The 13,648-nt window shown below is 51.2% G+C and overlaps 1 protein-coding gene and 1 long non-coding RNA gene across 3 annotated transcripts; one reads left to right on the plus strand and one right to left on the minus strand.

The window, feature by feature from the left end:
* The first annotated feature begins 703 nt into the window (after positions 1 to 703).
* Positions 704 to 11,586, plus strand: LOC129120421 (leucine-rich repeat-containing protein 14-like). 2 transcript variants are annotated; one of them, XM_077189818.1, is made up of 4 exons: positions 704 to 802; positions 2,910 to 3,361; positions 5,794 to 6,432; positions 10,870 to 11,586. In XM_077189818.1, the coding sequence occupies exons 2-4, from the start codon at positions 2,982 to 2,984 to the stop codon at positions 11,441 to 11,443; spliced, it is 1,593 nt and encodes a 530-aa protein (XP_077045933.1). In that variant the 5' UTR covers positions 704 to 802; positions 2,910 to 2,981; the 3' UTR covers positions 11,444 to 11,586. The 2 variants fall into 2 exon arrangements, with proteins under 2 accessions (XP_077045933.1, XP_054488990.2); XM_054633015.2 differs by lacking the exon at positions 704 to 802 and having other exon boundaries at positions 2,697 to 3,361.
* Positions 11,587 to 11,693: 107 nt separating this feature from the next.
* LOC143695619 (uncharacterized) lies at positions 11,694 to 13,332 on the minus strand. Its single transcript, XR_013185014.1, has 2 exons — positions 12,785 to 13,332; positions 11,694 to 12,686 (listed from the first exon to the last, which is right to left on the minus strand). It is a non-coding gene; the product is annotated as an uncharacterized LOC143695619 (long non-coding RNA).
* Positions 13,333 to 13,648: the final 316 nt, after the last annotated feature.

The following is a 13,648-nucleotide window of genomic DNA, read 5'->3' on the forward strand; positions in this document are numbered from 1 at the left end:
GGACCCCCAAAACCATCACAGAGCCCCCCAAAACCACCCCAAAGACCCCCAAACCAGCCCAGGGCGCCTCCTCCACCCCAGCGCCCCAAAAACCACCCCAGGAACTTCCCCGGGATTCCCAAAACCATCGCAGAGCCCCTCAAAACAAACCCAGGGACCCCCCCAACCAGCCCAGGGAGCCTCCCCCTGCCCAGCGCCCCAAAACCACCCCAGGAACTTCCCCAGGACCCCCAAAACCATCGCAGAACGCCCCAAAACCACCCCATGGACCCCCACACCAACCCCTCCCACAGCAATTCCCGGGGTTCCCCTCACGAATTCTCCCCTCACGAATTCGAGCCGCGGGCCCTCTGGGGGACCGGGCTGGGTCTGCGCCGCTGTTCCCGCAGGAATTCCGGTTCCCAGCGCTTGGATAGCGGCCGCGGCTCCCGGTGCCGCTCCGTGGCCGCGGGATCGGGGATTGGAACCGGGATCGGGGATCGGGACCAGGCTCGGGGGGAAAACTGGGGCCGCCTCAGAGCGAACATCCCGCTCCTGCAGCGCGCTAGCCAATGGGAAGGCAGAGATTAGTGATTGACAGCAAAACGAGCCAATGAACATCAAAGTTCCGCGAAGCGCCCGCCCACACACCAACAACCAATTAGACGCTAGGATAAACTTTGACAGACAGCTGGAAGAGCCAATAACAGCACGATGCCCCGCCCCTAGGGTGGATCTCGCTCGTTGATTGGCGAACGCAGCGCGCAGACCCGGAGGTGGAGCTTCCGTACGGGCAGGGGCGGGCGGGGGCTGCGGGCAGGCGGTGAGTGGGGGACGCCATGTTGGGGGGGGCTCCGGGACGGGTTTGGGGGTTCGGGGGGTCCCGGGGGGGGCCTCAGGAGATTGGGGGGACCCTGTGGGAGTTTAGGGGGGTCTGGGGGCGCTCCTTGGGGGCGTTCAGAGGGGCTGGGGAGGGGTCCCGGGCTGGGCTGGGAAGGATGGGAAGGACCCTGTGGGTGGGACGGGCTGGATTGGGGATCCCGGAGGCTCCCTGAGGGAATTTTGGGGGGTCCCCAAAGGAGGGGGTTTGGTTTTGGGGTTCCTCGGTCTGGTTTTAGGGGATCCCTGGGCTGGGTTTTGGGGGGGCGGGGTGGGGTCCCTGGGCTGGGTTAGGGGGATTTGGGGAGGTCCGTGAAAGGTTTGGGGGTCCTGGGGTTCGTCTGGGGGGATTTGGGGGGGTCCCTGGAGTGGTTTTGGGGTCCCTGGACTGGTTTAGGGGTTTCTGGATTAGTTTTAGGGTCATCAAACTGGTTTTGGGGTCCCTGGAGTGGTTTAGGGGGTCCTGGAATGGTTTTAGGATCCCTGGACTGGTTTGGGGATCCCTGGACTGGTTTGGGGGTCCCTGGACTGGTTTTGGGGTCCCTGGGGTGGTTTCGGGGTCCTTGGGGTGGTTTCGGGGTCCTTGGAGTGGTTTAGAGGATCCTGGACTGGTTTTGGGATCCCTGGAGTGGTTTAGGGGGTCTTGGAGTGGTTTGGGGTCCCCAAACTGGTTTTGGGGTCCTCAAACTGGTTTTAGGATCCCTGGATTGGTTTTGGGGTGTATCGGGACTGGTTGTGGGGTCCCCAAACTGGTTTTGGGAATCCCTGGACTGGTTTTTGGGGTCCCTGGGCCATGTTCGAGGACCCCTGGACTGGTTTTTGGGGTTTCTGGACTGGTTTTGGGATCCCCAAACTGGTTTCAGCGTCCCTGGACTGGTTTAGGAGTCCCTGGGACGGGTTTGGGAATCCCTGGACTGGTTTTGGGGTCTCTGGACTGGTTTGGGGGATCCTTGGGCTGGGTTTGGGGGTCCCTGGAGTGACTTAGGGGGTCCTGGATGGGTTTGGGGACCCTGGAGTGGTTTGGGGCTCCTTGGACTGGGTTTGGGGTTCCTGGGCTAGTTTGGGGGATCCTGGAGTGGTTTAGGGGTTTCTGGAGTGGTTTTGGGGTCACTGGACTCGTTTGGGGTCTTTGGTTTGGTTTAGGGGGTCCCTGGACCGAGTTCGGGGTCCCTGGACTGGTTTAGAGTCCCTTGACTGGTTTAGGGGACCCCTGGACTGGGTTTGGAGTTTCTGGGCTGGTTTTGGGGTCCCTGGACTGGTTTGGGGTGGCTGGACTGGTTTGGGGGTTCCTAGAGTGGTTTTGGGATCCCTGAACTGGTTTAGGGGATCCCTGGACTGGTTTAGGGGATCCCTGGACTGGTTTGGGGGTCCCTGGGCTGGGCTTGGGGGATCCTTGGACTGGTTTAGGGATTCGTGGAACGGTTTTGGGGTCCCTAGACTGGGTTTGGGGGTCCCTGGACTGGTTTGGGGTCCCTGGACTGGTTTAGGGGATCCCTGGATTAGTTTAGGGGGTTCTGTGCTGGTTTTGGGGTCCCTGGACTGGTTTTGGGGTCCCTGGGTTGGTTTTAGGATCCCTGGATTGGTTTAGGGGTTTCTGTACTGGTTTAGGGTCCTTGGACTGGTTTTGGGGTCCCTGGACTGTTTTAGGATTCCCCAAACCAGTTTTTGGGTCCCTGGACCGGTTTAGGGTTCCCCAAACCGTTTTTGGGGTCCCTGGACTGTTTTAGTGCTCCCCAAACCGTTTTTGGGGTCCCTGGACTGGTTTAGGGCTCTCCAAACTGGTTTTGGGGTCCCTGGACTTTTTTAGTGCTCCCCAAACCGGTTTTGGGGTCCCTGAACTGGTTTTGGGTTCCCTGGACTGGTTTAGGGTTCCCCAAACGGGTTTTGGGGTCCCTGGACTGTTTTAGTGCTCCCCAAACCGTTTTTGGGGTCCCCGGGCAGCTTTGGGGGGGATTCCTGGGCGCGCCTCCCTTGGGGTCACTCCCAGCCCCCATTTTTAGGAACCCTCCGCTCACCCCTCCCATCCCCCACCCCCCGTTTCTCTCCCACAGCTTTCGGGAAACCCCCCCCGGGAATTCCGGAACGTTCCCGGCCCCCGAATCAACGCCGCCGCCGCCGCTGCCATGGCTCCGTCGCGCAGCCGCTCCTCCACGCAGATCCCGCCGTGCGTCCCCAAGCGCCAGCTCCCGCCGGGATACTCGGATTCCCTCCTCTTCCTCTGCGCCCGCCGCATGGTGGCGCAGCACCCGCTGCCCGTGCTCCTGCCCGCCCTGCCCGCCCACCTCTACCCCATCCTCTTCCAAGCGGCGTTCCTGGACGGGAGGCCCCTGGTGCTGCGGGATTTGGTGGCCGCTTGGCCGTTCCCGGTGCTCAACTTCCAGCGGCTGGTGGGGCGCCGGGAGCTGCTGCGGGACCATCCCTGCAAGCTCTGCGTCCAGGCCGTCATCCTGGCCGTGGTGGCGCAGCTGCGGCGGCAGCTGGAGGAGCCCGGCCACGACGCCAGGTGGGTCCTGGGCAGCGCGGGGACGGGGGCGCCTCCGTCGCTCTTGGGGGCTCCTGCTGGGTTTTGATGGTTTCCTTCCAGTTTTTGATGGTTCCTTGCCATATTTGATGGTTCCTTCCAGTTTTTGATAGTACCTTCCTGTTTTTGATGGTTCCTTGCCACTTTAGATGGTTCCTTCCTGGACAGTCCCATCCCATTTTTGATGGTTCTTTCCCATTTTTGATGGTTCCCTCCTGTTGTTGATGGTTCCTTGCTGGTTCTGATGGTTCCTTGCCACTTTAGATGGTTCTTTCCTTGACAGTCCCATCCAGTTTTTGATGGTTCCTTCCCATTTTTGATAGTTCCTTCCTGTTGTTGATGGTTTCCTCCTGTTTTTGATGGTTCCTTGCCGTATTTGATGGTTCTTTCCCATTTTTGATGGTTTCTTGCCACTTTAGATGGTTCCTTCCTGGACAGTCCCATCCCGTTTTTGATGGTTCCTTCCAGTTTTTGATGATTTCTTGCCATTTTTGATGGTTCCTTCCAGTTTTTGATGGCTCCCTCCTGTTTTTGATGGTTCCTTCCCATTTTTGATAGTTCCAGTTTTTGATGGTTCCCTCCTGTTTTTGATCGTTTCTTGCCGTTTTTGATGGTTCCTTGCCACTTTAGATGGTTCTTTCCTTGACAGTCCCATCCTGTTTTTGATGGTTCCTTCCAGTTTTTGATGGTTCCTTCCCATTTTTGGTGGTTCCCTCCTGTTTTTGATGGTTTCCTCCTGTTGTTGATGGTTCCTTCCAGTTTTTGACGGTTCCTTCCCATTTTTGGTGGTACCTTCCTGTTTTTGATGGTTCCTTCCCGTTTTAGATGGTTCCTTCCTGGAGAGTCCCATCCCATTTTTGATGGTTCTTTCCCATTTTTGATGGTTCCCTCCTGTTGTTGATGGTTTCTTCCCGTTTTTGATGGTTCCTTGCTGGTTTTGATGGTTCCTTCCTTGACGGTTCCATCCTGTTTTTAATGGCTCCTTCCCATTTTTGATAGTTCCTTCCTGTTTTTCATGGTTCCTTCCTGTTGTTGATGGTTCCTTCCCATTTTTGATGGTTCCCTCCTGTTTTTGATGGTTCCTTGCCGTATTTTATGGTTCTTTCCCATTTTTGATAGTTCCTTCCAGTTTTTGATGGTTTCTTGCCATTTTAGATGACTCCTACCTTGACGGTTCCTTCCCATTTTGGATGGGTTCCTCCTTTTTTTGATTGTTTTGTGCCGTTTTTGATGGTTTCCTCCCGTTTTTGATGGTTTCCTCCAGTTTTTCATGGTTTCTTTTTGTTTTTGATGGTTTCTGCCCATTTTTGATGGTTTCTTGCCACTTTAAATGGTACTTTCCTTGACAGTCCCATCCTGTTTTTGATGGTTCTTTCCCATTTTTGATGGTTTCTTGCCATTTTAGATGACTCCTACCTTGACGGTTCCTTCCCATTTTTGATGGTTTCTCCTTGGTTTTGATGGTTCCTGCCCATTTTTGATGCTTTCTTGCAACTTTAGATGGTTCCCTAACAGTTCCATCCCGTTTTTGATGGCTTCTTTCTGTTTTCGATTGTTCCCTCCAGTTTTTCATGGTTTCTTTTTGTTTTGGATGGTTTCCTTCTTGTTTTTGATGGTTTTTTCCTGCTTTTGATAATTCCTTCTCATTTTTGATGGTTCCTTCCCGGTTTTGATGGTTTCCTCCCATTTTTGATGGATTCTTCTGATTTTTAATGGTTCCTTCCAATTTTTCATGGTTTCCTCCTGTTTTTGATGGCTCCTTCCTGGTTTTGATGGTTTCTTTCCGTTTTTGACAGTTTCCTCCCATTTTTCATGGTTTCCTCTCATTTTTGATAGTTCCCTTCTGTTTTGATGGGTCCCTCCCATTTTTTACCTTTTTAATCGTTCCTTCTTGTATTTGATGGTTTCCTCCTGTGTTTGATGGTTCCCATTTTTGACGGCTTCTTCCCACTGACGGTTTCCTCACGTTTTTGATGGTTCCTTCCCGTTTTTGATTGTTCTTTCCTCTTTTCCATAGTTTCTTCCTGTTTGATGGCTCCTTCCCTTTTTCGATGGTTTCCTCCTGTTTCTGATGGTTCCTTTGCGTTTTTGATGGTTTCTTCTTGTTCTTGATGGTTCACATTTTTGATGGTTCCTTTCCAATTTTGATGGTTTCCTCCCATTATTCATGGTTTCCTCCCATTTTTGATGGTTTCTTCCTATTTCTGATGGTTCCTTCCCATTTTTGATGTTTTTTTCCTGTTTCTGACCGTTCCTTCCCATTTTTTATGGTTTCTTGCCATTTTTGATGGTTCCTTCCCGTTTTTGATGGTTCTTTCCCGATTTTGATGGATTTCTCCCTGTTTTTGATGGTTCCTTCCCATTTTTGATGGTTTCCTCCCTGTTTTTGATGGTTTGTTCCGTTTTTTTCCCAGCGGGTGCCGCCTACGCGTGCTGGACGTGACGGGAGTTCCGGACGATCCGGCCGGCCGCGCTCCGGACGGGATGAGCGTCTGGTCGGGCACGGTGGCTTTGGCCAAGGCTTGCGTGGAGGTGTCCAAGCACCAGCGGGAATTCCAGCGGCGCGGATCCAAGCGGCACAAAGGCCGCTCCGGAGCCGCCACGGCCGCGGCCGCTCCGCAGCCCCCGGGCGTGGACGTGCACGCCGACCTGTTCGTCAACGGAACGTCCTACGGGATCCTGCGCGACGCGCTCCAGACCGGAGCCGCCGGCCCGCTGCGCCTCAAGTGCCGCGAGCTCCAAGCGGAAAAGCTCTCGCTGGCCGGAATCGTCAGCCTGCTGGAAACTCTGGATCCCTCCTGCGTGCGGAGGGTGGATCTGCGCTTCCGGAATTTGGGATTGACCGGGCTCTCGGTGATCCTGCCGCACCTCTCGCGCTTCCCGGAGCTGCGCAGCCTCAAGCTCCAGTACAGCAACGTGGACGTGCGGCGCCCCACGCCGGAATCGGCCATCGGGATCCGCTGCCTGGCCGGGCAGCTGGGAATGCTGCCCAGCCTCCGCGAGCTCAACCTGGGATCCTCCCGGCTCTCCGGGAACCTGCGCCAGATCCTCTGGTGAGCTCCCGGCGCAGCGGGGCCTGGCCGGGCCCTTCCCGCGCTCCCGGGGGATTCCCAAGGGTTGGGGGTCCTGGGGGTCTTTCCCAGCCTGAGTGATCCCGTGGTTCCGGGATTTCGTTATCCCCATGTTCCCATGATTCCTTTATCCCAATAGTTCGTGACTCAGTGATTCCATGATCCCATAATTCCATGATCCCAAAATTCAGTGATTCCAGGATTCTCCAAGGCTGAACTTGGCGATCTTGGAGGTCTTCTCCAGTCTTAGTGACTCCATGATTCCAGGATTTCATTATCCCAACATTCCCACAACCCCATCGTCCCAATATTTTATGACTCAACGATTCCACCATCCCATAATTCCTTAACTTCAAGATTCCCAAAGGTTGGGCTTGATGGTCTTGGAAGTCTTCTCCAATCTCAATGATCCCACAATTCCAGAAATTCATCATCTCATTGTTCCCATGATTCCATGGTCTCAATAGCTCATGGCTCAGTGATTCCATGATCCCATCATTCCAAGATCCCAGGATTCCCAAAGGCTGAACTTGGCAATCTTGGAAGTCTTCTCCAATCTTTGTGACCCCGTGATTCCAAGATGTTACTGTCCCAATATTCTGTTATCCTGAGATTTTATGACTCAACAATCCCATCATCCCACAATTCCAGGGGTCTCAGAGGTCAGGCTTGATGGTCTTGGGGGCCTTTCCCAGCCTGAGTGATCCCGTGGTTCCAGGATTTCATTATCCCAATGTTCCCATGATTCCCTTATCCCAATAGTTCCTGACTCAGAGATTCCATTGTCCCATCATTCCATGATCTCAAAATTCAGTGATTCCAGGATTCTCCAAGGCTGAACTTGATGGTCTTGGAGGTCTTCTCCAGTCTTAGTGACTCCATGGTTCCAGGATTTCATTATCCCAACATTCCCGTGATCCCATCATCCCAATATCTTATGACTCAACGATTCCACCATCCCATAATTCCAAGACCCCATAATTCCTTAATTTCAAGATTCCCAAAGGTTGGGCTTGATGGTCTTGGAAGTCTTCTCCAATCTCAATGATCCCACGATTCCAGGAATTCATCATCTCATTGTTCCCATGATTCCATTGTCCCAATAGCTCATGGCTCAGTGATTCCATGATCCCATCATTCCAAGATCCCAGGATTCCCAAAGGCTGAACTTGGCGATCTTGGAAGTCTTCTCCAATCTTAGTGACCCCGTGATTCCAAGATGTTACTGTCCCAATAATCTGTTATCCTGAGATTTTATGACTCATCCATTCCATCATCCCATAATTCCACGATCCCACAATTCCAGGGGTCTCAGAGGTCAGGCTCGATGGTCCTGGGGGTCTTTCCCAGCCTGAGTGATCCCGTGGTTCCGGGATTTCATTATCCCAATGTTCCCATGATTCCCTTATCCCAATAGTTCGTGCCTCAGTGATTCCATTGTCCCATCATTCCAAGATCCCAGAATTCCTTGGTTCCGGGATTCCCAAAGGTTGGTCTCGATGGTCTTGGAGGTCTTCTCCAATCTTAATGATCTCTTGATTCCGTGGTTTCATTATCCCAGTGTTCCCACGTTCCCATGATTGTGTTATCCCGATAATTCATGACTCAGTGATTCCATGATCCCATAAATTCCATGATCCCATAAATTCCATGATCCCAGGATTCTCAGAGGCTGAACTTGACGGTCTTGAAAGTCTTCTCCAATCTTAGCCCCAAGATTCCAGGATTCCATTATCCCAACATTCACAAGGTCCCATGGTTCTGTTATCCCAATAGTTTCTGACTCAGCAATTCCATGATCCCAGAATTCCAGGAGTCTCAAAGGTTGGGCTCAATGGCCTTTCCCAACCTGAGTGTTCCCATGACTCCGGGATTTCATTATCCCAATGTTTCCATGATTCCCATGTCCTGTTGTCCCTAACAGGTTATGACTCAATGATTCCATCATCCCATAATTCCAAGATCCCATAATTCCTTAATTTCAAGATTCCCAAAGGTTGGGCTTGATGGTCTTGGAGGTCTTCTCCAATCTCAATGATCCCACGATTCCAGGAATTCATCATCTCATTGTTCCCATGATTCCATGGTCTCAATAGCTCTTGACTCAATGATTCTGTCATCCCATAATTTCATGATCCCATAATTCCTTGGTCCACGATTCCCAAGGTTTGGTCTCAATGGTCTTGGAGATCTTTTCCAACTTGATGATCCCAGGTTCCCATGATCCCATTATCCCAATAGTCCATGACTCCATGATTCCATAACTCTATGATTTCCTGACTCCATGATCCCATAATTCCTTGTTTCCGGAATTCCAAAAGGTTGGACTTGATGATCTGGAAGTCTTTTCCAACTTCAATGGCTCCATGACCTCATAACTCCATGATCCCATAAGTTCATGACTCCCTGATCCCAGAATCCCAATATCCCATGATTGCCTAATTCCATAACTCCATGATCCCAATATCCCATGATTGCCTGATTCCATAACTCCATGATCCCAAGACCCCATAGCTCCACAATTCCACAATTCCCTGGCTCCATGACCCCATAATTCCATGATTCTCAAAGGTACAACTTGATGGTCTTGGAGATTTTCCCCAATCTCAGCCATTCCATAATTCCATAACTCCCAGGATCCTCAAATGTCAAAGATGATGGCGTTGAACACCTTTCCCGACCCGAGTAATTCCATAATTCCATGATCCCATCATTCCAAAATCCCAGGATTTTCAGAGGTCGAACTTGATGTCCTTGGAGCTCTTTCCCAACCTCAGCCATTCCATAATTCCATTATTTGATTCCACAATTCCACGACCCCATGATCCCATAATTCCATGATTCTCAAACCTGGACCCTGATGTTCTTGGAGACCTTTCCCAACGTCAGCCATTCCATAACCCCATGACCCCATAATTCCACAATCCCAGGATTTCAGAGGTCAAACCTGGTTTTCTTGGAGATCTTTCTCAACTTCAGCCATTCCACAATTCCATTGCTCCCTGATCCCATAATTCCATGATTCTCAAACCTTGATCTTGATGGTCTTGGAGTCCTTTCCTGACCTGAGTAATTCCATGATTCCATGACCCCGTAACTCCAAACTCCCAGGATTTTCAGAGGTCAAACTCGATGTTTTTGAAGCTCTTTCCCAACCTCAGCCATCCCACAATCCCACGATCCCATGGATGCAATCCCAGCTCTCATTCTCCACATTTCCCCCCTGAATCCCAACAAATCCTCACCTGTCCCTCTTCCCTCCCGCCAGCGACCTCCAGGCTCCGTTGGAAAGCCTGGAATTGGCCTTCTGCTCCCTCCAACCTCGCCTTCCTCTCCCAAGGAGTCTCTCCATGGCTCCAGAACTCTGGGATCCCAGCATTCCATAATCCCACATTCCACAATTCCATGAATTATGATCACAGATCCCATGATCCCAGAACTCCATGATCCCACAATTCCATGATTTCATGATTTTCTAAGCTTGAAGTTGATGGTCCTGGAGCTTTTCCCCAACCTCAGCCATTCCATAACTCCACGATTCCATGACCACGCAAATGCCTGACCCCATAATCTTATGGATCCACAATTCCATAACTCCATGATCCCATGATCCTCAGGTGTCGACCCTGATGATGTTGGAGACCTTTCCCAACCTGAGGCATTCCACAATTCCATGACCCCATAACTCCAAAATCCCAGGATTTTTAGAGGTCAAACTTGGTGTTCTTGGAGACCTTTCCCAACCGCACTCATTCCATAACTCCATGATCCCATGATCCTCAGGTGTCAAACCTGATGGTGTTGGAGACCTTTCCCAACCTGAGGAATTCCACAATTCCATGACCCCATGATCCCATAATTCCATGATTCTCAAACCTGGACCCTGATGTTCTTGGAGACCTTTCCCAACCTCAGCCATTCCATAACTCCATGATCCCATCATTCCAAGATCCCAGGATTTTTAGAGGTCAAACCTGGTTTTCTTGGAGATCTTTCTCAACTTCAGCCATTCCACAATTCCATTGCTCCATGATCCCATAATTCCATGATTCTCAAACCTTGAACTTGATGGTCTTGGAATCCTTTCCTGACCTGAGTAATTCCATAATTCCATGATCCAATTGTTCCCAAATCCCAGGATTTTCAGAAGTCAAACTCGATGTTCTTGGAGCTCTGTCCCAACCTGAGTCATTCTATAACTCCATGATCCCATCATTCCCAAATCCCAGGTATTTTAGAGGTCAAACTTGATGTTCTTGGAGACCTTTCCCAACCTGAGTCATTCCATAACTCCATGACCCCGTAACTCCAAAATCCCAGGATTTTTAGAGGTCAAACTCGACGTTCTTGGAGATCTTTCCCCACATTTCCCCCCTGAATCCCAACAAATCCTCACCTGTCCCTCTTCCCTCCCTCCAGCGACCTCCAGGCTCCGTTGGAAAGCCTGGAATTGGCCTTCTGCTCCCTCGTTCCCGCCGACCTCGCCTTCCTCTCCCAAAGCTTCCACGCCCCGGCCCTCAAGAGGTTGGACCTGAGCGGCCACGACTTCTCCCAAGGCCTCCTGGAGCCCCTGCGGCTGCTCCTGGAGGAAACCTCGGCCTCGCTGCTGCACCTGGATCTCATGGAATGCCGCATGGCCGACTCCCACCTGGACGCGCTGCTGCCCACGCTGCGCCGCTGCTCCCGCCTGCGCTTCCTGGGACTCTACGGCAACTCCCTGTCCACGGCCGCGCTCAAGGATCTGCTCCAGAAAACCCTGGAGCTGCCCGACCTCCACCTGGTCGTGTATCCCTTCCCCGTGGATTGCTACAAGCCGGAGCCGCCGCGCCGCGTCCCGGGATCCCGGCGGATTTACGAGGAGCCCATGGATGGGGAACGTTTGGCGGCGGCCACGGCGGAGATTTCCCAGCTGCTGGCGAATTCCGGGAGGACCGACCTGGTCTGGACTTACAACCCCTACGGCCACGGAACCCTGGACTACTTCTCCTTGTGATGTGGGAAAAGCTCGGAGCCTCCGTGCTGGAAAAGCGCCGCCGCCTCCTTTTTCCGGAATCCGGGCGTTTTCCGCCTCATCCCGGCGCTTTCCCGCCTCATTCCAGTGGTTTTTTTTTTCCCCCTTTTTTTTCGGTGCTTTTCCATCTGTTCTCAGTATTTTTCCAGCTCATCCCGCTTTTTTTTCCTCCCCATCCCAAGCTTTTCCCTGATTTTGTAGCTTTTCTGCCACAGTTTGAGTTTTTTTCCTCTCCATCCCGATAGTTTTTCCTCCTCGATAGTTTTTCCCCTCATCCCGATAGTTTTCCTCCTCATCCCGGTATTTTTCCTCTCATTTCATTATTTTTCCAGCCCATCCCGGTGTTTTTCCATCAGGATTGGCTTTGCGTGGCCAAAATCCTGGGAGGCTCCGGGGCTGGATTCCACGGGACGCTTCCGGAAGCTTCTCCCGTGTCCAGCCGGTCCCGTCGGGAGCGGCGGCGATGCCTCCGGAGCAAGAATTAAGTTGGAAAAAGCCAATCCGGGCACAGATGGAATTCCAGAGCGGGAATTTCGCAAAGAAACGACTCTGGAGATGATTCCATGGTGCTGGAGTGGAAATTCCCAAAAATTCCGCGGCGCGTCCGACGGGAAGCTCATCCTGGAGTTGGATCTTGGCAGGGATCTGCAGATCCGCGGGAAAAGAAGGAGCAGATTCCTGGGAGGAATCCCATGGAGGATAAAACCTTTGGAGCAGGATATTCCCCAAGGATTCACCCCTTGGAAAAATCCATGAGGAATTGTCTTGGAGAAATCCATGGAAAACTCTTGCCGTGGGATGGATTCGCGTTGGAAAATGCACGGAAAACTTACCTGGGGATGGAATCACGGAGAAATCCATGGAAAACTTGCAGTGGGATGGAATCACGGAGAAATCCATGGAAAACTTACCTGGGGATGGATTCACCTTGGAGAAATCCATGGAAAACTCCCATGGTTGAGAAATCCATGGAAAACTCCCATGGTTGAGAAATCCATGGAAAACTCATTGTGGGATGGAGTCACCTTGGAGAAATCCATGGAAAACTCCCATGGTTGAGAAATCCATGGAAAATTCCCATAGTTGAGAAATCCATGGAAAACTCTCCCATAGCCGAGAAATCCATGGAAAACTCGCTGTGGGATGGATTCACCTTGGAGAAATCCATGGAAAACTCTCCCATAGCCGAGAAATCCATGGAAAACTCGTTGTGGGATGGATTCATCTTGGAGAAATCCATGGAAAACTCCCATCGTCGAGAAATCCATGGAAAACTCCCATAGCCGAGAAATCCATGGAAAACTCGCTGTGGGATGGAGTCACCATGGAGAACTCCATGGAAAACTCCCCCGGAATGGCCGGAGGGATTGAGGGAAAGCCGGGAACGAGGGAACTGGGGGAGGAGAAAGTCGGATTTGGGCTCTCGTTGTCCTGCTCTGATTCTGTTGGAAATAAACTCATCCTATCCCAGATCCCAAGTTTGTCATTCCCAGATGGAATTTCCTGAGGGATCTCTCCTGATCCTTATCCCACTCCAAGAATCCTCCATTATTTCCTTCACTCCCACCTCATTTTGGTGGTTTTTCACCTCATTTTGGTGGTTTTTCACCTCATTTTGGTGGTTTTTCCACCTCATTCCTGTTTTTTTTTTTAACTTTACACCGGTGTTTTTCCACCTCGTTTTAGTAGGTTTGTCTCATCCCACCATTTTCCCACTTTTTCCCAGTATTTTTCCCTCATCCTGGTGGTTTTCAGCCTCATTTTTCTATTTCCCCCCTCATCCCAGTTGTTTTCCACCACGTTTCTCTGTTTTCTGCCTCATTTTGCTGCTTTTCCAGCTCATTTTGCTATTTCCCCCCTCATCCCATTATTTCCTCCCTCATTCCAGTGTTTTTCTCCTTTATTTTGATTTTTTCCACCTAAATTTGTTTTTTTTTTTACTTCATTCCAGTATTTTCCCCCTCATCCTGGTGATTCCCCCCTTCATTTTAGTATTTTTTGGCCTCAGTTTGTTCTTTTCCCACCTCATTTTGATATTTTTCCACCTAATCTTGGTGTTTTGGGCCTTATCCCCTCACATTTCTATACAATTTAGGTATTTTTCCCCTTATCCCAGTAATTTCCCCCTCATCCCAGTTGTTTTCCACCTCATTTCTCTGTTTTCTGACTCATTTTGCTGCATTTCCA

This window comes from Agelaius phoeniceus, chromosome 1 (assembly GCF_051311805.1).
Source record: "Agelaius phoeniceus isolate bAgePho1 chromosome 1, bAgePho1.hap1, whole genome shotgun sequence".
NCBI lineage: Eukaryota > Metazoa > Chordata > Aves > Passeriformes > Icteridae > Agelaius > Agelaius phoeniceus.

Coding starts and splice junctions, on each gene's coding strand:
- LOC129120421 (XM_077189818.1), top strand. CDS start 2,982: ATGGCTCCGTCGCGCAGCCGCTCCTCCACGCAGATCCCGCCGTGCGTC. Junction 3,362..5,793: donor GAGCCCGGCCACGACGCCAG/GTGGGTCCTGGG, acceptor TTTTTTTCCCAG/CGGGTGCCGCCTACGCGTGC. Junction 6,433..10,869: donor AACCTGCGCCAGATCCTCTG/GTGAGCTCCCGG, acceptor CCCTCCCTCCAG/CGACCTCCAGGCTCCGTTGG.